At 54.8% G+C, this 21,143-nt stretch overlaps 1 protein-coding gene across 4 annotated transcripts in view; it reads right to left on the minus strand.

The window, feature by feature from the left end:
* Positions 1-21,143, minus strand: part of PRIMA1 (proline rich membrane anchor 1) — a 60,434-nt gene that overhangs the window by 34,866 nt on the left and 4,425 nt on the right. For all 4 annotated transcript variants that reach the window (XR_006818752.1, XM_046009052.1, XM_046009049.1 and 1 more), the window contains exon 3: positions 17,123-17,258. Coding sequence is in view for 3 of the 4 variants with exons in the window: in XM_046009052.1 (XP_045865008.1) it covers positions 17,123-17,258 (136 nt within the window). In the remaining variant the exon portion in view is untranslated. The remainder of the gene's footprint in view (positions 1-17,122; positions 17,259-21,143) is intronic.

A 21,143-nucleotide genomic window follows, 5' to 3' on the forward strand; every position in this document is an offset into this window, starting at 1 on the left:
CACACCCAAACTTACTGAGTGTTCTGTGAGCAAGAGAGCATGGTGTAGGCGCACCGGGGTGGACACAGGGATGGAGTGGACTCATTCTCTGACTCCCTGGGGCTTGCAAATTGGTGGGTCCCCAAAGATGACTAGTGATTCTCTGATGTGAATCACGAGCCCTCTGAGGACTGGACCAGGTCTTAGATATTTGGCTTTTCTGCTGCTGGCAAGGTGTTTTGTCGGTGCCTTATAAATGAATGTGGACTAGTCCAACATCATGCAAGAGTGAAAGAGAATCATCCAGAGACACAGGAACGGTCTCCCACGGTAACAAGGCGGGTCGCCGAGTTTTCAAAAAAATGGAAAGAATATGCTCTCCTTGGGACAACAGGTTAGGACTTGAACCTTGGCTGGTTTGAAACAAGGCTTAATGGCTAAGCAGACTCTCAGTAGGGCCTCTATCAGCAGAAAGGGGAGGGCCTTCATGGCGTAAAACCATCCCTCGCACGACACTCATCACCCCTGGACCCCTGTTTACTCAGAGCAGGTAGCACCCCCCCAATCATTATGGCAACAGAATACGAATACCCCCACATTTCCAAATGCAGCTGTTTTTACCCTGATCCGGAATCACAGGTAGGATAAGTCAGCTCAAGGCGAGCCAGGGAAAGAGTGTGTGAACCGGACAGATGCCATCTTGAATACGGGAACAAATGTACGTAACAGCTCCGTGACCTCAAGTCTTGTTGAGTATGGCCTGTCCTCATCCTTTCCTCCTGTTTCCCTGCCAGTGTGTGTGTGTGTGTGTGTGTGTGTGTGTGTGTGTGTGTGGCAGGATATTCATCTGACCTTGAAGAAGTATGAACCTGGTGGCTGAGAGAAAGGGTTTGAAGGGGAGGAGGAGGAGAAGGAATTAAAACACCCCCTGTGTACTCAAGGTAACTTCCCATTTCCAGCACCAAGTTTAGAATCTCTCAAACCCAGTCATTCTCCTGGTGGAGTGGACGGAGTAGGAAGGGAAGGAGCTGCTCTGCCCCTCAACAGCCCAACACCCCAACCGCAGTCCCATTCCTAATCTCAAGCTCCACATGTCAGGGAAGGGAGGCCTTCCTGGAGAAGGAGTGACCAAGAAGAAGGACTAGGGGTTATCCCGCGCTCTGAGGTCGGCAGAGGCCCCAGCGTGGACACACAGTCTGGAAGCTTCCCAGAGATGTTGGTCCAAGACACCTTGAACTTCTACTGATAAGTGTTCCTTCTCCAGAGGCCAAAGGGCAAAGAGCAGCACAGAGATCACTGCGAGGTCATGACCAGTCTTGATAAGCTGCAGGAAGGCCCACGCTGCAGGACAAACAGACATCATCCCCATGTGCAACCTAACCATATTCAGAGAGAGAAACGGGGCAGAGAGGCAACCTAAGTCCATCCCCATCAACTGATCTGTGAGGGGGAACAAAGCAAGACCAACATCTTGGTGTCATCTTGGAAAGAGATGGTTGCCACAGACAGAAACCCAACAGGCACACAGATGTGCCGTGGACCCCGCCTCCTTCCCCTCTCTGTAAGATTAATGGTCTGAAAACTCCACTTAGGTTAACTTAGCTGCTCAAAACCTTTGACTACTCTAGAATCACATCCAAACTCCTCAGGCCACCCACCCTGAGACACTTCCACTCCCGTCACCCTCCCTGGTATCCTACACTCCTGAAAAGGAGAATCGCAGGTTCCCAAAACATCTGAGACTTGACTCCCCGCCTTTGCTCAGGCCATTCCTTCCCCTAGGAGCATCTCTCCCATCCACCTTTATATCCTTCCCTGCATCTGCCTTTCCAAATCCTAACTGCTCTCTGAGACAGTTCAATGCCCCCTCCTCCAAGCAGTCATCCCTGATGGCTCAGGGCTCGCGGTCTCTGTCCTCCTGTAGCACTTTGTACCCGTTGCCCTCTGTGCTGGATGACAACTTCCCATTTCCCCTCTCCTGGGCAGCGAGCTCAACCAGGGCCCGGAGGAGTTCTTACTCATCTCTGGGTTGCACGAGCCAGAGCCCAGAACATGGGGGGTGCTCAGTTCACACTAGCCGGGTAAATCAGAGTCCTTGCTCAGCAGATGATCCCAGGGCCACCACACTCTTGGCAGACACTACTTGGCATCAACTCATCCTCGGACCTCCTCCCTTGACTCCTTCCTTTCCTTCCCTGTCCTCCCCCATCCCATCCTGCTGGCTCTCCACTGTCCCAGTCTTGGCCCCTGTTTTCTATGATCTGGACAACTGCTGTAGCTTCCTGATTCATCTTCCCCACAAACCTCTTGCTGCTCCAACCCAGTCTCCTCTCAGCTGCCAGTGACTGTCTTAAAAACTAAATCCTTTTGTGAACGAACCTCTGTGGCCCAAGCCTCTTCAATGGCACCTTGGGAGGGAAAAAAATCCAGCTCTGTACTATGGGAAGTGGGGTTTATAAGGCCCCGAGTGATTTCGCACTACCCTCCCCAGGCTCCCCCTTGATCACTGTCCCCAGCCCAGCAGTCCCACCACAGGACCTTTGCATATGCTGCACTTCCACATAGCGTGTCCTCCCTAGTCTGCGCAAGGCGCCTCCTTCAAGTATCAGGCAGCCTGAAAGGCCTTCCTTGGCCATGCTGTCCAAGGTGGAGCCCCCCTGTAGCCTCCACTTCTTCCTGGAACCACTGGTACAGCTCACATCCCCCGCTCCTGCCCCAGCATCTGGCCCAGAGTCAATGTTCAGCAGGTGTTTGCTGAGTGAATGAATGAGTGAGTGAGCGAATGGTCCTCTTGAACACCTGTGGTGCTTTCCCGATTCTAGTTTCATTTGCTTCTTGACTAACAAAGTTAGGAGAGTTTTGGGTTGTAAACTTTTTTTTTTTTTTTTTTTTTTAGTAGGCTCCAAGCCCAGCATGGAGTCTGATGTAAGACTTAACTCACGACCTTGAGATCAAGACCTGGGCTGAGATCAAGAGTCAGACGCTTCACCGACTGAGCCCCCCCGGGCGCCCTCGCGTTGTGATTTTTTTTTTTTTTTTTTTTTTAGCAGAAACCAAGAATGGCTTCTTACATCTGAGCATGCATACGTGGCCTCTTTATGGCTCTGTTCATTTGTCAGCATTGACTGACTTTATAGAGAAACGTCCCCGTGTTTCCGACAGACATCAACTCTCTCCCAGTAGCCACAGGAACAGCCTCCCAGGACAGTCCCTCGATGATGTGCCTCTGTCCTGGGCCTGCCCTGCATGCCAGGATGGAGGCAGCTCTGGGAACGCCAGCCCCGGGGCCTGTGAGGGCAGATGCGGAGCCGATCCAGGCCGCATGGCCTGGTCCCAGCCCTCACAACAGCCGTGGGGGCCTCTGGGCTGCCCACCTGCAGGCTCCAGGTGGCAGGTGCCCTCCCCCGTCCAGCAGATGCGGAATTCATGTCTCCTTTTAATGATACCAACACCAGGCCCCTCGCAAGGCCGCTTCCTCAGAACCCTGCAGGGATCAGAGTTGTCAGCCAGGGGCTGTCTGGGACATGAGGCCACATGGCTGTCCACCATCCCTAGGCCACTCCAGGGAAGACGCCGCAGCTGCTGCTCGCCTTGGAGTGACGGCAGGGTCCTGCCTCCCCTCTCTGCCCCTCGTCCCGCTCCCGCAGGACACCGCCCTTCAGGTCCTGGCTCATTCCGAAGTGCAGTGCGCTCCAGCCATGTCACCATCCAGCCGGTGCCATCTGCTCCCAGTGGCCACCACCCCTCACCTGGACTGGTCTCCCAGCTTCTGCCCGGGCTCCCAGAGTCTGGTCTACACAGCAACCCCAGCGATCCTATCGGGAACAAGTCCTGTTACGCCCCTCCTCTGTGACCCACTCACCCTGGGCCCATAGGATCCACTCTGCTGCTCCCCATTTTCATTTCCTACCCCCTTCCCTTTACTCCGCTCCAGCCGCACGGGCCCCTGGCTGATCCCCCACTACCCCGGGCAAGTCCCTGACCCGGGTCCCAGCCTGACTCTGCCCTCCCCCCGGGACAGTCCTGGGACGGGCTGCCGGGTGCCAGCGGACTTCGCTTCCTCTCCAACACGAGCCCGTGGTCCCATGCCGTCCTCCCCCAGACTGCAGCCCGGGCCAGCCCCGATGTGCTCTAGTTCACGCCCCACGTCCCCAGCACCCACGGTTTCTAGCACAGAGTCCAGCTCACAGGCGCGCCCTGCCTCCTCCTCTCTGATCTCTCTCCCCTGCTGGGATGTACGCGCCGCATTATTTTGTTCCACAGCGTATCCCAAGCTCCTAGAACGTAGGAATGCTCCAGAAATGTCTGAATGAATAAAGGGCTGCCTGTCTTGCCATCATCACCTTTCCCAGCTTCACTCTGAGCACCCTGGACACTCTGTCTCTGACCCTCCATCAGCACACACGCCTGTGACAACGCACACCTTCACTGCGGGCCCTCGGTTGCTCCCAGCCACGTGCAGCCGGCTCCCTTGCGTTACTCATGGCCTCCCCACTCTGCAAGGCCAGTCGCACCACTCCCCACCTTCCAGGCCCACAGTGAGCTCTGCCTGCTCCCTGGGGACCCCCTCAAGGATCCTGGTTCATATCTCTGCCTGCCTTCCTGGGGTCACTAAGTGGGGACCACCCAACTGTTTCAGCTCTAAGTACTTACCCTCCTTCATTCCCTGGGGCACGACCCCCTTGCTCACAGTGCCACCTGGCCCAGACCACCATTCTCTCCTCTGGACCACCACCCTCTCCCTGCTATCTGCCTTTGGTCTCCTGCCACTGAACCGTCTGAAGACAGCTTAGCCAGAAGCTCTCCACGCAGACCCCCCGACGCTCTGCACTGCCCGGGGCTCCAGTCCAGGATTCCGGCACGCTGTGCCTTGCCCCCACTCCTCTAACTCACCTCTCGTGTCCCTCATGCACTTGCCGTCCTGGGGTGGACAGACTCTCTGTGGCCTCCAGCCTCTGCCGTACTTTCGGTCAGGGATACACCCCGTTTCCCATTTCCACTCCCAGCCTTCACCTGGAGAATCACCGCCCCTCCGCTCAGCCCCCCATCGCCTCCTGCAGGGCACCTGCTCTGGGTCAGACACTCTCCACTCAGCGGACTGTCTGGGAATTCTCGGTGCTCCGTTTAGTCTGCGGTCCCCGTGTCCTGCCTCCGCAAGTTGTCCGCATGCATCCCAACCTCCACACGACACAAAGCAGAACCCTGATCCTCTCCCATGAGCCTTCCCTGGGGGTCTCCCTGTCCTACCCGCTGGGCTGTCCTCGGGCTCTGGCCAGGATGGAGAGATCCACACACATTTGTTGAAGGAGTAAATGTCTGTGAGAGGTTTACTGCTCTTTAAATATAGGGATCAACTACCCCAAGGGTAGGAGAGCACCCGCAGGAGTGCTGATGCGCTTTCTGGAGTGAGAAAGAGGGGTGTGCATCTTGGAAGGTGTAGACCCATCTGGGTCTGACCAGGGGTGAAGGTCACCCGTGGGGATCCCAGGGGAGTCAGGTGACAGCCCGTAGCCTGTAGCTGGTGTCCTTCTGGGGACACCGGCTCAGCCGCCAACGGTCAGTGCCGCATCTCTGCCCGGGAAGGTGGGTCCCCCACTCCCCTTGGAATCAGCTCTTAACTGTGACCCCAGCTCCCTCAGCGCACAGGTCAGGTCACTCGGTGCTGCGGTCCCACACCATTTCCCAGGGCTCCCCAGCAGGACTGAGTTGCCTGCAGCTGCCCACAGGGATGACTGGCTTGTCCTGTCTCCCACTCCCACTCACTCCTTATTGGTGTTTTCTGAGATCAACTCCCAAATAGCCACCTGTCCCAGAATTTTTGTCTCAGTACCTATTTCTGAAGCCCAGACTGAGACATGGTCCCAGATGCTCCCTGGCGAATGGCAGGCTCAAAACTGGGAGTCCCCTCCCCGCCCCCTTGCTCCCGGAGAGCTTCTACTGTCTTCCCCATCAGTCATGCGTTTGTGCAAACATTCAGGCGCACCTTGCATGGGTCAGGCTCGGAGCTGTCTCAGGGGATGAAGAGGAATCAATGGTCCTAGTCCTCAGGGACCCGCAGAAAATAGGTCAGACCAAATGCTTTGTCCTGCGCACGAGTAGGACGTCCTACGTGAGTTCTACAATAATATGAACTCGCCAGCATTGACAGGGTGATCCCAGGGACTGGCACTGTTCCCAAGCACCAGGGCATGAGGCCATATGACCCACTCAACAGACCCATGAGGGAAATGAGGTTCACACCAGAACAGAGTTATGGGGTGCCAGACCAGCTCTTGATCCCACTACAACAGGTAGGGGGGGCTTTCAGCCAGGATCATGTCCCCCACCCTGCAGGATCCCTTTCCATTACGGGGTCACCAGCTCTGAGCGCCTGTCCTGCTCAGGGGGCCAAGCCTGCACAGTGCCTCAGGATTCCTCCCCCCATGCCCACACTTCGGGAGGGGGCCTCCTCCCCATGAGGAGGAAACTGGCTCACACTGCTTCAGAGCACCCAGGTTTATGTGAAATGTCCAGAATAGGGACGACGAGAGGGTATGGGGTTTCCTTTCGGGGTGACGAAAACCCCCTGCCATTAGATTCGGGAGTGACAGGTGCACGACACAGTGAACGTACTGAACACAGCACAGAACAGAACACTTCCAAACGGTGAGCTTTCTATCAGACAGACTTAGAGCACCCTGGAAGCGGGCTGGAGGTGCAGTCTGGCCAACAGGCATGTTTGTCCATCTCCAGCCTCTGTGCTGAGTCCGGGCTCCTCCCCAGACTCCGGATTCCCAGAGGGTCAGGGTCCAGGGTGGCCCTGATCCTTGGGATCTCCCGGCGCCCATGGTGGCACCGAGATGTCACTCACGGGTGTGCGAATCTCACTGGCCTCTGGCTCCCAGGTGCCAAGGCACACAGCTGTTGTCTTCCCGTGGCACAGACCCCTCCCTGCCACCCACCTCTGGTGACAGCCGAGGGTTTCCGCCTTGGTTGGGGCAAGAGTCACCTCCCTCCAAGTAGGGCGGGGCATAGGTCATTTTTTAGAAGTCCCAAGTGATGCCAACACCTCCCAGGAGCCAGAGCTCAGGCATCCAGCTAGAGGAAGGGAGTCGTGTACGACTCATTTATGCAGCCCCTGGGACCCGCCGAGGCCCAGGCTCTTGGCGCATGTTTGCTTCGTAAATCAACAAATAAAGGGCGGTTGAGCAAATTAGAGTCCACATAAACGTGTCATGTTTTATTTGCTGGATACCAGCAAATGAACGGGAGACAAACAATTCCATTTATTGAATTGGGAGAAGAAAATTTGGTACTTAAAAAAATTAAATAAAATCACTTAAAAGAACGCGCCAACACAGCAACCTCTTCGACCTCAGCCGCAGCAACTTCTTCCTAGAAACATCGCCAAAGGCAAGGGAAGCAAGGGCAAAAATGAACTATTCGGACTTCATCAAGATCAAAAGCTTCTGCACAGCAAAGGAAACAGTTGACAAAACCAAAAGACAACTGACAGAATGGGAGAAGATATTCACAAATGACATATCAGATAAAGGGCTAGTATCCAAAATCTATAAAGAACTTATCAAACTTAACACCCAAAGAACAAATAATCCAATCAAGAAATGGGCAGAGGACATGAACAGATATTTCTGCAAAGAAGACATCCAAATGGCCAACAGACACATGAAAAAGCGCTCCACATCACTCGGCATCAGGGAAATACAAATCAAAACCACAATGAGATACCACCTCACACCAGTCAGAATGGCTGAAATGAACAAGTCAGGAAACGACAGATGCTGGCGAGGATGCGGAGAAAGGGGAACCCTCCTACACTGTTGGTGGGAATGCAAGCTGGTGCAACCACTCTGGAAGACAGCATGGAGGTTCCTCAAAAAGTTGAAAATAGAGCTACCCTACGACCCAGGAATCGCACTACTGGGTATTTACCCTAAAGATACAAACGTAGTGATCCAAAGGGGTACGTGCACCCGAATATTTATAGCAGCAATGTCCACAATAGCTGAACTATGGAAAGAACCTAGATGTCCACCAACAGATGAATAGATAAAGAAGATGTGGTATATTTCTACAATGGAATACTATGCAATCATCAAAAGAAATGAAATCTTGACATTGGCAAAGACGTGGATGGAACTAGAGGGTATTATGCTGAGTGAAATAAGTCAATCAGAGAAAGACAATTATCATATGATCTCCCTGATATGAGGAAGTTGAGAGGCAATGTAGGGGTCTGTGGGGGGTAAAGAAGGAAAAAATGAAACAAGATGGGATTGGGAGGGAGGCAAACCATAAGAGAATCTTAATCTCAGGAAACAAACTGAGGGTTGCTGGGGGGGTTTGGGGGGAGGGATGGGGTGGGTGGGTGATGGATACTGGGGAGTGTATGTGCTATGGTGAGTGCTGTGAAGTGTGTAAGACTGATGATTCACAGACCTGTACCCCTGGAGCAAATAATATATTATATGTTAATAAAAAAGTTATTAAAAAAAAAGAATATCCACAATTATATGTAAAAGCTACTAAAGTAACCCTTCCTTTTCCAACCAAAAAAAAAAAAAAAAAGAACGCGCCCAAAACTGGTACATTCTTCGGGATACCAGAGGGTCAAGTCCAGGGACAGGAGTCGTGCTCCCGTGCGCACTCTGCTCAGTAAAGAGCCAGCCCATTCTGTGGATGGGGGAGTTGAGGCCAATCTGGATAAGAGATTTGCTCAACCAGGATTATGCGGACAAGAGACCCCGTTTACTGGGAGTGGGATGCACCAGCTGCCAGACCTGGCCTCACTGCCAGGCTCTCCTTCGGAGAACAGCCTCCCGCTTTGGCAGATGAGCGAATGGAAGCTCAGAGAGGGGGCAGGGACCAGCGCCCAGATGCTAAGGGCCAGAGCAGGGCCCAGCGCCCGGGCCCTCCTGCTCCCAGGCCCGCAGGTGGCTCAAAGATGACAGGATGGAAACCACATCCAGCAAATGATGAATGGCTGATACCCTAATGTCCAAAACCATAGTGATCGCGGAGACCGGCGTCACCAGGGCAGCCCAGGAAGCAAGACCCCTGCGAAGCGACACGGCTCCTGTTTGGTGCCTCTGGTCCCTCATCAGGTCTTGCTCTCAGCCGGGACAGCGCACTGTGGTCACACACTTTTGTAAGGAGCCCGGCCGCTTGTGGAAGCCGGTCCCAGGGGTCGGCCTCACCCTCCGCACCTGTCCTTAGCTTTAGAGGCCTCTGACGGCCTCCTCTGCTGGCTCCAAACTCCTTACACCCCGGAAGAAAATCTCGTTGGCTTCTCTGATGCAACAAAAGGTTGTTAAACCTTGGATTTGTGCTAAAGCCCCAGAGGTTGTGTCCTTAAAATGACAGCTGCTGAAGTGGAGGGACAGCTGAGCCTCTGCTAACCCTTCACGTGCTGTCGGAGTCTGCCTGACGACCCCGCCACCGAGATCAGCGACATCAGTGACACTGAGGACCAAGGGGAGGAGCGGTGTGGGTGACGTCCGGTGGCTTCTCTGCTCCTTGATCCCACAAAACCCAGTGGCATCCCTGCCTCCCGACCCTCCCCTACAACCACAGCCACGTCCCATCACCCCTGCCTCCAAACCGTCTTCAGTCAAACTGGGGCTTGACCCCACCTTCTCTCCCTTGTGGCCCCCTCCCCCCATTCCAGGCCACACCACTGACTACCCCACCGCCACCTGTGGCCTGGACCCAAGTGACAGCCCCCTCACTGGGGACCTGGTCTCTGTAAGGTGTAAAGGCCACGCCACACCTCTGCTCCAGAGGTTTCTAGGTGCGCTTAAGATAAAACCCCACCCTCTTCCCTAGACTCCGGGGCCCTGCGCTGTCTGGGTGCTGCCTCCCTCTGGGCCTCGCCCCCTCCTGTCCTTCTTCATGGAGCAGCCAGAGCCACCTGGCCCTTCACACACCCCAAGCGCCACCCTGGCTGTCCCCTGCACTGAGAACGCTCTTCGCCTGGGGTCGTCCCCCCCTCCCCCACTAATTCCCTTCCACCAGCTCCCAGCTGAAACATCACTTCCTGTCCCCAGAGCACGCGATCTAAGTGACCGCCCAGTGATGCCCCCATCAGACCCCAAGATTTTAGCGACCTTTGTAGCACACGTTTCCCTCTACTGGTGATGGTTTCAGTTTATTTTCTGTCCCAGGATCCTCTGGGCTGCTGGAACCAATACACAATAAAATGTCAACTTTGTCACTGCAGGGGTCCTTCTGTCAAGTTCACGGCTACATTCCCAGAACCTAGCCCAGGGCCTGGCAAGAGCAGACAGTCAAAATTATTTACAAACCCCACGGACGAGTAGCTACTGAGGACCTGCTAAGGAACTTTGCTACATCCAGTGAAGGATCCAGGCATTAATCAATTAATTAACTAATTGCTAAAGATCAAATTTGATACTTAAAGGGTAGGATGATTGCTATAAAGGAAAAGGACAGTTCTTACAGGGCAGGATGATTGTTATAAAGGAAAAAGTTCAAAGAGTTTGTAAAGATGGAGGGTGGCGAGCTTTTAAAAATGTGGGCCGTTTCTCTGACACTCCTCTATCAAGAGGCGGGGGCTGAGTCCCACTCCTGCAATGCGAGCAGCCCTGGACCTGTGATTCCAAGATCCAATACAGCAGCCGTGATGCGTCACCCCCTCAGCTGGCTTCCACCTGCTCCTGGGGCTCAGCCCGCGGCCGCCAAACTGCAAGGAAGCCTGAGCCCCAAGGAGACAGCACGCGGGTCTGGGGGACCCGGTCAGCTGGGGACCCAGACGACAGCCAGCACCAACCACCAGATGTGAGCAGTGAAGCCGTCAAGGTGCAGCCAGCCCCAGCCAACTGACCACAACCGCAGGACAGACCTCCAGCTGGAGCCTCCTGCTGGGCCCCCGTGAACCCCACGCCCACGAGAGGACAGGAGAACGGGTGGGTGGTTGATTTCACCATGAATTTTGGCATGATTCCCAAACTCTTAGCCATAGATAGAACTGGGAATGGTGTGACCTCTGCGGAAATCAGGAAGGGTTTTCCGGGAGGATATTCGAGCTGAGGTCTGCGTGACTTAAGGTCAACTCCTTTGAGGGGGAGCCTGGCCCAGGGAAGGACTCACACGTTCGAAGGCTCTGAGAGGAGAAGAGCAAGGCACGTTCAAGGAAAGGATACCTTTCCTCAGGATACACCTGACACTGGCTGTCCGCAGTGGAGGGGCAGAGGTAGGCAAAGCCGGCAGCAGGAAGCAGGAATGACCGCCCCTTCTTACCAGCTGGACAGCCTGAGACCAGTAACTCACCCTCTCTGAGCCCTCGGCTCCGCACAGAAATTGGGGATAATACAGAGGAGTGGCTGAGGTTTAAATGAGCTGAGGCAAGCCTCCACCTCAGTACCGGGAACTAAATATCGTTTTCCTTCTAGTGTTCTGGATGAGTGAAAAAAAAGGCATTCTAGAACTTCCACAGTCCTGTGTGTTTCTCTTTGTTAAAACTTGGCCCTTGGCACTCGGGATGTGGAGCCAGGTGACCCCATGCTGGCTCCACCACCGTTGGGCGACCTCTGGGGAGTCACTTAACCTCTCCTCTGGTTTTTCTAAGAATAAAACAAATGCAAAAATAAAACCTCTATCAGTGACTTGACTCCGTGAAGACAGGCACTATGGAAATGCAGGCTCACGCCTCTGTTCTGCCACAGCTATTTTGGGCCCAATCAGCCTCAGAAGCAGGTCTCACGGAGGGGTGTACGTGCTTTTCCTTGAGGGCTGGTACGCGTCTCCTTCCCTGGCCTCAGCCGTGTCTGAGTCACACGCGGGGACGAGTGGGCACCGCTGACATTTACCGAGTGAGCCCAGGTCCTGAGCTCCGGCGGCTGCCGTGGGCTTGCTGCTCGGGCCCCTGGAGTGTGCCTTTGTCTCTGCCAGGATTCACCCCTGCCCACGCCTCCCAGAAATACGCGGGCCTGGGGAGCCCCGACTGACCGTGAGCCCAGCAAGGGCTCCCCGGAAAGGGACCCTGGGCGGGACTCTCCGAAAACCTTTCCCTTTCTGTTGAAAATCCGGGACAGCCGACACATCCTTAAAGAGCCAACTTCATCCTTAAGTTTCTAACCTGATGCTCCTTCGCCAGCACCACTGTCTGAGTAACCCTTAACCTGGAGGCCAGTGACCTTTTATCCCTGTGACCTTTTACCCCTGTGACCATTAATACCTATTAGCTGCCATTCATTGTACGACTTGGGCTCTGGGTTCTGCACTGTGTTAACTTTACGGCACCAGATCTCCCCAACCATCCACATGTGGCCGGTGTTGTCACTGGCCCCATTTTACGGATGCAGCAACTGAGGTCCCAGACAGTTAAGGATAGCTTGCCCGAAGCCCTTAGCTAATGAGCAAGATTTGGCACCAGGTCTGGAGGACAGGACAGCTGGGCTGCCACAGGGCTTCTCAAGCATGGAGTTTCTGCCTCATTCAGTCTATGTCTTCTCCAGTCTTCCCAGCAACCCCTTTTCCCAGGGGGTACCCCCAGCCCCACTTTATAGATGAGGGAACTGAGGCCTAAGAGGGAATGTGACGTGCCCAGCATCACAGGACTAGGGAGTGGAAGGGCCGGGTCTGCCTCTAACATCTCTGTCATGCTCTAGAATGCCGGTTCTCAAAGTGTGTACCCTGGGCCAGCGGTGGCAGCAGCTGAGAATGTATGAGAAACGCAAATCCTCAGGCCCTACCCCAGACCTACTGAGCCAGGAATTCTGGGGATGGGGCCCAGTAACCTGGGTGGAAACAAGCCTTCCAGGGGCTTCTGACCACACTCGAGTTTCAGAACCCCTGGTCCAGTATCTCCCGACAACCCGCAGCTTGCCCAAGTCTACAAGGTGAAGTTGCCCCTTCATTTTAAGGGTGATGAAAACCTGTGCTTGAGAAACAAAGGGCAGATGGGGGAGATGCTCTTCGATGCGCCTTCCCCGTGGCAGGTGGGACTCAGGCAGGGCTCCCTCCACAGACTTCCCAGGGCTTCCGGGAAGGGTGGCGCGGGGCTGGGCCCCCCCCACAGGAACACACAGCTGAGCTGTCCCCGTGAGCAATGAGCTCCAGATGGAGACCGGCGGTGGGCCAGTGTCCTTCAAAGTTTCATGATAAAACAAAACAAAACGAACACACCCAAACCAAACAGATCAACACCTGAAAAACCACCTTGCCTTTGTTAGAAGAGCAGCCCGGCAAAAGGGAGACTGGCTGTCTCAGTCAGCCCAGGGCTGAAGGGTTCCACGGGTCCCTGTGCTGCCGCTGGCCAGCAGCTACTGGAGAATTCTTTCACGCCATCCCAGGCCCTCCCTTCCAGCCGCTGTCGGGGAGGTCAAGGCCCTGGGTGGCCCTGGGGCTGCCGGCCTGCCCATTGCCCACTGCGGGAACTCGGCCAACGCTGGCCAGCAGAGGAGAGGCCCTTGTGAGTGGAAGGGATGTGAGGCACATCCATGGGACAAATGGGCAAAAGGCGGACACACGTCCAGAGAGAGCATCTCCGGAAACACGGCAGGAAAGGACACTCCTTCTGCAAACATTTCGTGATGGCAGGAGCCGTCCCTCTCTCGCTCACCGCTGACTTCCTAGCCTGGCACCTGCTGAGCTCCACGCACGCCTCGTGAATGAAGCCCCGTGCCCGTGGGAGAGGCTGATTCCTTGGGGACTAGAGAACAGGCTCAAGTCGTGGATGTGGTTCTGTCTGACATATATTGCACACAGCTTGTATGCAGGGTCTGGACTGAGCTCAGCAAGGACGGAAAGAACGTACAGAATCTTTTCTCTGCCACTGGTCTCGTCGCCTCATATCATAGCCCCAGGCAGGCCATGGCCAGGGGGGCATCCTCTGTCCCATCCCTGCCCCGTGTCCATGTCCTCTACCTGGCTTTTCCCTTGGAAATCCACCACTCCTTTAACCTCCATTCCTGCATGCCAATGACAAGGGTGGTCACATGGCCCAGGCCTGACCGCTCAGCTCATTCCATCCCGTGGGACTGACCACCACTGACCCAAGGACAGACACGTGACCCAAGCTGGCCGGCTGAAAGTCAGCCCCAGGACTTGAGTTGAAAGATTCAGAAAGAGAAGTTCCCTTTTTAGGAAGATTACTGACAGGAAGGTTGATGGAATCTGGGAGCCTAGAGTCTTCAGGGCCTGGGCAGGCCTGAGAGAAGGGACAACCCAGGGGAAACCAGAAGACAGAGAGACAGAGGCAGAAATCCAACACTATCATGGTTCGGGGCCTGCCGTTGGAATATCCTGACACGCGAGCCAAGAAACTAACATCTCTCACCCTAGTTTTAGTATGGCCTGAGCTGCTTCGAGATGTGTCTCTGAGTGCTCCGTGTAACCAAAGGAGCCCCCTCCCCCCAACCACAGGACCAAGCGACACCTGCTCTCCTCAGCCCCAGAAGCCCTCAGGTTCCAAACCCAACACGAGGCACTCCCTGGCTGCCTCCCCTTCTCTGCAGCTCCCAGCTTGGCTCCAGGCCCTTCTGGATGGTCTAGGGCTTGAAGCCTCTTACAAGGTCTGCACTGGACTCCAGTCTAGCAGCTCACCACCCTCCACATGGTCAGGAGGACGGATCTTTCTGAAGGAGACAATAGAGAATCAGGCCAGCTCCCCGAGGCACACCTTTGTGAGCTCGCGGCTCTCCACGGCGATTCCTGAAGCGTGGGGGGCCGTCCACGCAGGTAAGTAAGCTGACCGCAGATGGCACGCGGACCCAGCACGCTAATACACGGAGGCAGAACGAGAAAGCTTCGGCCCCCTCTGGTCCTCTTACAAACCTCCTGATTTCTTTATGGAGAAAAATCTCTCTGGGGTCCTACCAGGGCCCTGATATCTCTCTACCACATGCTTCTCTCCCTTTCAAAAAGAGGTAAAGCCTTGAGCTCGGCACCTTCTGCAACAAGCTAGAACTTTGGAATATGTTTTGTGCCCGTTGCGTCTGTTTTTAGGGTCACCTTCTGTGTATGCAAATGACACCGATTTTTCATTGACGGTCGTTACATAAAGTTTTCTTTGGAAATTAATTTGTATAAACACCAAAGTGAGTCTATTTAAAGAAAAACGAAGGCAAACAACAGGATGTATTCAGAGATGGTGAATCACGTTTGGCAAACAGTGATTCACAGAATATGCTGTGTGATCTCCTCCGCGGGGCACACGAGGCCCTCACGGGCTGCCACTTGACCGCTCCTTCAAACCCACCGAAGGGTTCAGGACTCCCACGATGAGGCTCACAAAGTCATAACTTTGTTCCTTCTGCCTGATGTCCTTCCCTCACACCCTCCTTCTTGACCTAGAACAATCTTGTTTTCTCCTGGAGACCCAGGTGAACGTTGCTGTCTACTGTAGCCCAACTATTCAAAGATCTCACGGCCACCTGTGTTCTCTCGGGCCACCTTTTGGGGATTGCTGACACCAAGGCCTTCCCTGTGAGGCTGAGAGACCCCAGGAGACCGGAACAGTCCTTTCATCTCTGTGTCTGGCACGGAAGCTTTGTTAGCACGGGGTGCATGGAAGGGACTCCCATAGAGGGGGGTGTGGGTCCATCAGACACAAGCATGTCGGGGGACCACTCAGACCCAGAGCCCAAACAGCAACCAGGGGAGGATTACTCATGGAAGGGAAGGGGGAAGGAGTGATCTCCAGATGTAGGTGCCCGAATCTGGGCCGCGTGACACAGCCCAGGGATTCCCTCTGGAAAGAGGAGGACGTGAGCATCCCAGGCTACCAGGTCCTGCAGAGGCCTGGAACACAGGGCCTGGCAGGCCAAGTTTCTTGACTTTAACTTGCATTTGGATCACCTTTGAACTTGTAATGCCAATTCCTAAGCCTTACCCCAAAGGCTGACTCGTAGGTTTGAAGTGGGTCCTGAGCTACACTTTAAAAGGAATGCCTTGGGGCATCTGGGTGGTTCAGGTGGTTGAGCAGACGGCTCCTGGTTGTAGCTCAGGTCATGATCTCAGGGTCCTGAGATCGGCCCGTGTGGGGCTCGGCACCCACGGGGCAGTCTGCCGGAAGATTCTCTTTCTCCCTCTGCTCCTCCCTCCACACTCTCTCTTGCATAGTCACATGTTCTCTCTCTCTCTCTCTCTCTAAAATAAATAAATGAAAAAAGGAATGGCTCAAGGGATGCCGAGGGCCACACTCTGGGAAGCACTGGGCCGCAGGTGTCAGGTACGAACACAGACAGGTAAGGGCCTAGCAGACAAAATGTAGAAATACGTCCGAACAGCAAAGCCTCCCCAGCATCGCATCACCGTCTGGACACCAAGAGCCTAAAGACCCAGTCGACCCAAGAAGGAGCGTTTTCAAGGTTATTTAAAATATGCCCCCAAATAATTCAACGGAGATGTGTTTCATGAAGGAGAGCCACGCACACGATCACAGGCAGCATTACAGGCCAGCCCCGGAGCCATCCACCCAAAATACAGAATCTCTTGTGAGAGACCTTCTCAACTAGCAATTGTGAGCAGGAAACTTAACCCCTCCGAGTCAGGAGGAGGCCACTTCTGGCTAAAGAAACCCTCCTTTGTTTGGATGACCAGGCCGTCACATTGTTGGTGGATGAAATCAAGACCAGCCAAGGAAAGGGAGGTTTCCAGCAGACCTTGCGGCAAAAGGGCTGTAAGGACCAACACTTGGGTTTGCTACCGATCGCCTCTGGCCAACACTTGGGTTCGCTACCGAGATCGCTTCTGGCCAACACTCGGGTTCCCTACCGATCGCCTCTGGCCAACACTTGGGTTCGCTACCGATCGCTTCCTGATGAGCGAATTAAAACAGAGACGCGAAAGCATGTGCACCGGTGGGGTCTTTAAGACCAGCCCGGAGGCTGCCCCCCTTCCAAGCTCTGGCCTTCAGAACAATCCAGGCTGAGCCACTCATCAAATGGAGATTGACTTTTATCTGATTAACCGATGGAGAGACATCCTCTTCCATCCCGCGGAACGTTCTGTGGGAAAGGCGTTCTGCAGACTGCAGGGAGAAGTCGGGCCTTGGCTTCCCTCCTGCTCGGCCAGTGGAAAATTACAAAGGAAGGAAGGCTGTCCTTCGCTCTGCTCACCGGTTCTTCCTGGGCCCGGAAAACACAAAGAGAACCCCGGAAACAGGCGAGCCTTTACTTACCTGGGGCGGAGAGGAGTCGGGGAGGCGGTGGGGGCGGGGGTGGCGGGGGCAGCAAGGGAGGGGGCCGGCACTGGCAGATGTGTTGACAGCTGTCGGTCACCTTGGAGCAGGACTTCTGGGGCTCCCCGTGAGTCACCTGCAGAAACAGGCAGGTGCCCAAGAGAAGACCATGAGGCCACTGGGGGCCAAAACGCACCTACCCCACCCAGGGGTGAGCCAGGCTGGAACTCGGGATCCTGCCCCCAGACCACCACGGGCAGAAGGCAGGAGTTGGGGTGGCTCTCGGTGTTGTGGGCAGCCGGCCTGGTGGGTTTAGAGACCAAGCTTTTACTCCCAGCTCTGCCAGGGGACCAGTTGTGAGACCGCAGCACGTGACCTGGCTATTGACGGGGAGACGAGGATTTGATGGTTGACTCTTAGAATTTCCCTGCCGCACAAATGAGGGAACTGAGGCCCAGGCTGCCCGAGGTTCCCACACCGATTTGACCTCATCAGTAACCTGAGCCAACCATTCCTGCAGCCTTCCTCCGTACAGCACAAGGCCAAGCCCTCCCCTTCTCTCTGCCCGCAGGTCCTGACAGCCTTCCTATGTCCTCACAGGGCCAAGGTGCCCCCCATCTGGAGGGAGGAACCTTACCCAGCCCGGCCATGTGAGCAAAGGCAGCCTGAGGGGTCTTGTGGGAAACACAGCGAGCCAAACCATCCCCATGCTCCTAACAATCCCTGGGCGCCTGTCCACAGCTCGGGAGCTCACTGGGCCACACGGCTCTGCTCCAGAGGCCCCTGACGATGTTTCCAGCCCCACCTCACTCCATGCTCACAGCTTCTGTTCTGCTCTCAATGCCTTCCTCTAGTCCCTGGACCCTGGCCACGTACCACCCTCCCCTTTATATACGCTGCTCCAATGTTCCAGAATGTTCTCCCACACCTTTCTCAGACTTGGTCCATGACTCAGCTTGGCTATCAGCTTCTCAGGCAAACCCCTCTGACCAGGTCAGAGCTCCTTTTAAAGGCTCTCTGGGCACCAGGCTGCTCTCTGTGGGGCAAAAATCTCCATTTGGGTGATTACCTGATTCCTACCTATCTTTGGACTAGAGGCTCTACAGGGGTAGGGACCCGGCCTTTTATTTTCTCTCACTAAGGGAATGTCTGGCATCCAATAAGTATTTGCTGAATCAATGAACGAGTATTAAAAACTTGACCAGAATCTATGCCTCTGGACTCCGGGCCTGGTGTTTTTCCCAAACCGGTCTTTAGCTCTGCACCTGTCAGCCAGGATGGGGGCAGGCTTGACCAGCAGTTCCCAGCCCTGCGTGCACATGAGAACCTCCCAGGGAGCTTTAAAAAATACTCACACCCGACCCTTTCCCAAGACTGATTAAATCAAAGTTTCTGCAGGTGGAACTGGGCATGGCTGTTTTGTGTCATTTGCCCAGACTAGACTTCGACTGGCCAGCCCGCGTGAGCACTGCTGGTTTACACAAACCAGCGTCCCGCCCTAACCCGCGAGCCTAGGGTTCTGTGCCTGGCCCAGGGAACGAGGGGATTTAAAGGCACTAAGGGAAGGAGTTGGTGGGCATCCTGCGTCAGTGAAGCCCACAGTAACTTCTCTGGCTGTGCTCTCAGGGGAGTAGAAACCCAGAACCCCAGTTTCTCTGCAGGTAGCCAGCTGCGGCCTGCCACTGGTAAGAACATTCTATAGACGGCCTTTGGAGGCCAATTCTACCACGCGTGTCCCGGGCCAGCAGGGAGAGCTCTGGGACTCCGATGCTCCCTTCACACTTGGTGGCTGTGAACAAGCTGGGTGATGACCACTGGGTGATGGCAGTGAGAGCTGGGCTGATTTACAGCCCTAACTTAATATCTACGAGGCCAGGAAGCAGCTGCTCACCACCTTTTAGTGTTCTTAAAGGGCCACTGACCACGTTTCAAACTCCAAAGGCAATCTCATCTCCCACCAGGAAGAGCAGATCCTTGGATGAGGAACCTTTCCCAGTTAGCTGGTGGGGATCCCTAACTCCCGGCGCAGCCATGGTACCTCCACCGGCTTCTCCAGCAGCGCCCCTGTGGGCTCTGCCATGGTCATCGAGCTGCCCTCCTCCCGGTTCCGACCAGCCCTGGCCTCCCAGGTCGCTTCTCTGCTGGACGCCACAGTGTGCAAACATCACGCAAGGCCACTGCCAAAGCAAGGACTCTCCTACTCTCCGAGGGGCGCTTTACGCGAGAGTTCGAGAGGAGCACGTCTGCTTGACCTGGCCCAACACGATGACCCATTTTTGTGAGCAGCTGTAAGGGCACAGATATATATGAGAGCTTAATGCGATAAAGTTATTGGCAGGGAAGCCGGGGCCAAGTTTCAAGGCTTAAGGGGGAGGGAACAAAGGAGTGTGCCTGGCATTTAAAAATAAAAATCTATGGTTCCTTGGTCTCTCTGCTAATGGCCCCCCTGGAATGGGAGTGCGCACAACTGCTCACAAACTTTTGTGCTTCTCCCTGAAGGGGGGCCCCACTTGGGGTCCTTCGCTGGAGTTTGGTCCAGCACAAGCCTGTGGCCACTGAGCCACTCTTAACTGACACCTGGTTACTCTGACCTTGATCCGCTGGCCAACTTCCGGGACCCCACGTTCCCCACCCCCACCCATCATGCTGGCTGCACATGCCCAAGGCTGCTGCTTCTCCCTGGGGGCACTGTGGGGCACCCTGCCCACTGTTTTATTATGTCTGCTCCCCGCACGGAGCCGTGAGCATCTCGGGGCGGGCGGGCAGGTGGGTCTGTGCTTCCTGAGTCCTAACGCAGTGTGTGCCTCTGAGCCCTACCGAGTGTGAGCCACGGCTCTCGTTTCACCACGAGGGTAAGTGGGAGAGGCCAGCGCTGTCATTGATGCTTATGGGGAGTGGGGGAGGACAAGTCCCGCGAGGCTAAGGAATGTACTAAGATTTCACAGCCCTGCATTCAGTTGGCACACAATGAAAAGATGTGTTGGGGGATGGTCCTCCCACCAGTGGACAAACACAGGATCTATTCTGCTCCCAGCTCTGGGTCCACCTGGGGGTTCTGTGCTTGGTGGTGGTATTGTATTTGGACCAGCTGATAGGAGACCTCAGCATTGAGAGCCCGTCTTAATGCCTGGCTTGCTTGGTTTGTATCTTGGGGAGTCCCACGGGGAGAAGGAACTTTCCCTGAAGCCACCTGTTCTTGGCTGGACTTGACTAAGCAGGAGCAGGGGCTCAGAGAGGCCAATGACTTGCCTAAAGCCCACAGAACAGAAGTTGGCATCATGACTTCCTGAGACCACTTTTTGTCCAGTTTTGCTATCCCCTGCCTTCCCACCCCTGCTCTGCAGCATTGCCCTGGGGCCAGAATCTTGTTGCTGTTGCTGTTGTGGAGAGTGGGCTAAGGCACAGGTAAGTCCTGCAGTCACCTGGGTTTAGGACCTGCCACTGTGGTCCAGGAGCCATGGTGCTCCGTGTTCCCACTTACTCCTGACCAGTCCGTGCATCTGGTTCAGTGGATGTCATGTCCCAAATAGCCCCTGTGCCTATCAGTTTCTCCCCATGCCCATTGCTACCCTGAACCAGGACACCATCATATCTCCACTGGGCAGCACCTGCCTCTTACCTAGGAGAATGAGATTTTAAAAAGAGGACATCTTGTTAAATTTTAAATTAACAACAATTTTTAGTATAAGTATATCCCAAATATTGGACGGGATATACTTACACTAAAGCATGAGGTGTTATTTATTTGAAATTCAAATTTAACTGGATGTCCTATAGTTCTACCTGCCTAAATCTGGCAAGCCTCCCCTCCCCAGTGTCTTTGCCCCCTTGTGTCACCTCCCGTATCCCCAAATCCATCTTTTTGCTGGGCCTGGACCAAGATTTCTAAAATGCCGGTCTGAGACTGTGTCATTTCTTGCTTAAAACCTCAACGGCTCCCGCAGCCCTCAGGACCGTGTCCAAACTGTAAGGCATCATGTTAGTAGCTTTTAACAGTGGCCTTACCTGGGACTTCCCTCCC

Source organism: Meles meles, chromosome 6, assembly GCF_922984935.1.
Source record: "Meles meles chromosome 6, mMelMel3.1 paternal haplotype, whole genome shotgun sequence".
NCBI classification, from domain to species: Eukaryota; Metazoa; Chordata; class Mammalia; order Carnivora; family Mustelidae; genus Meles; species Meles meles.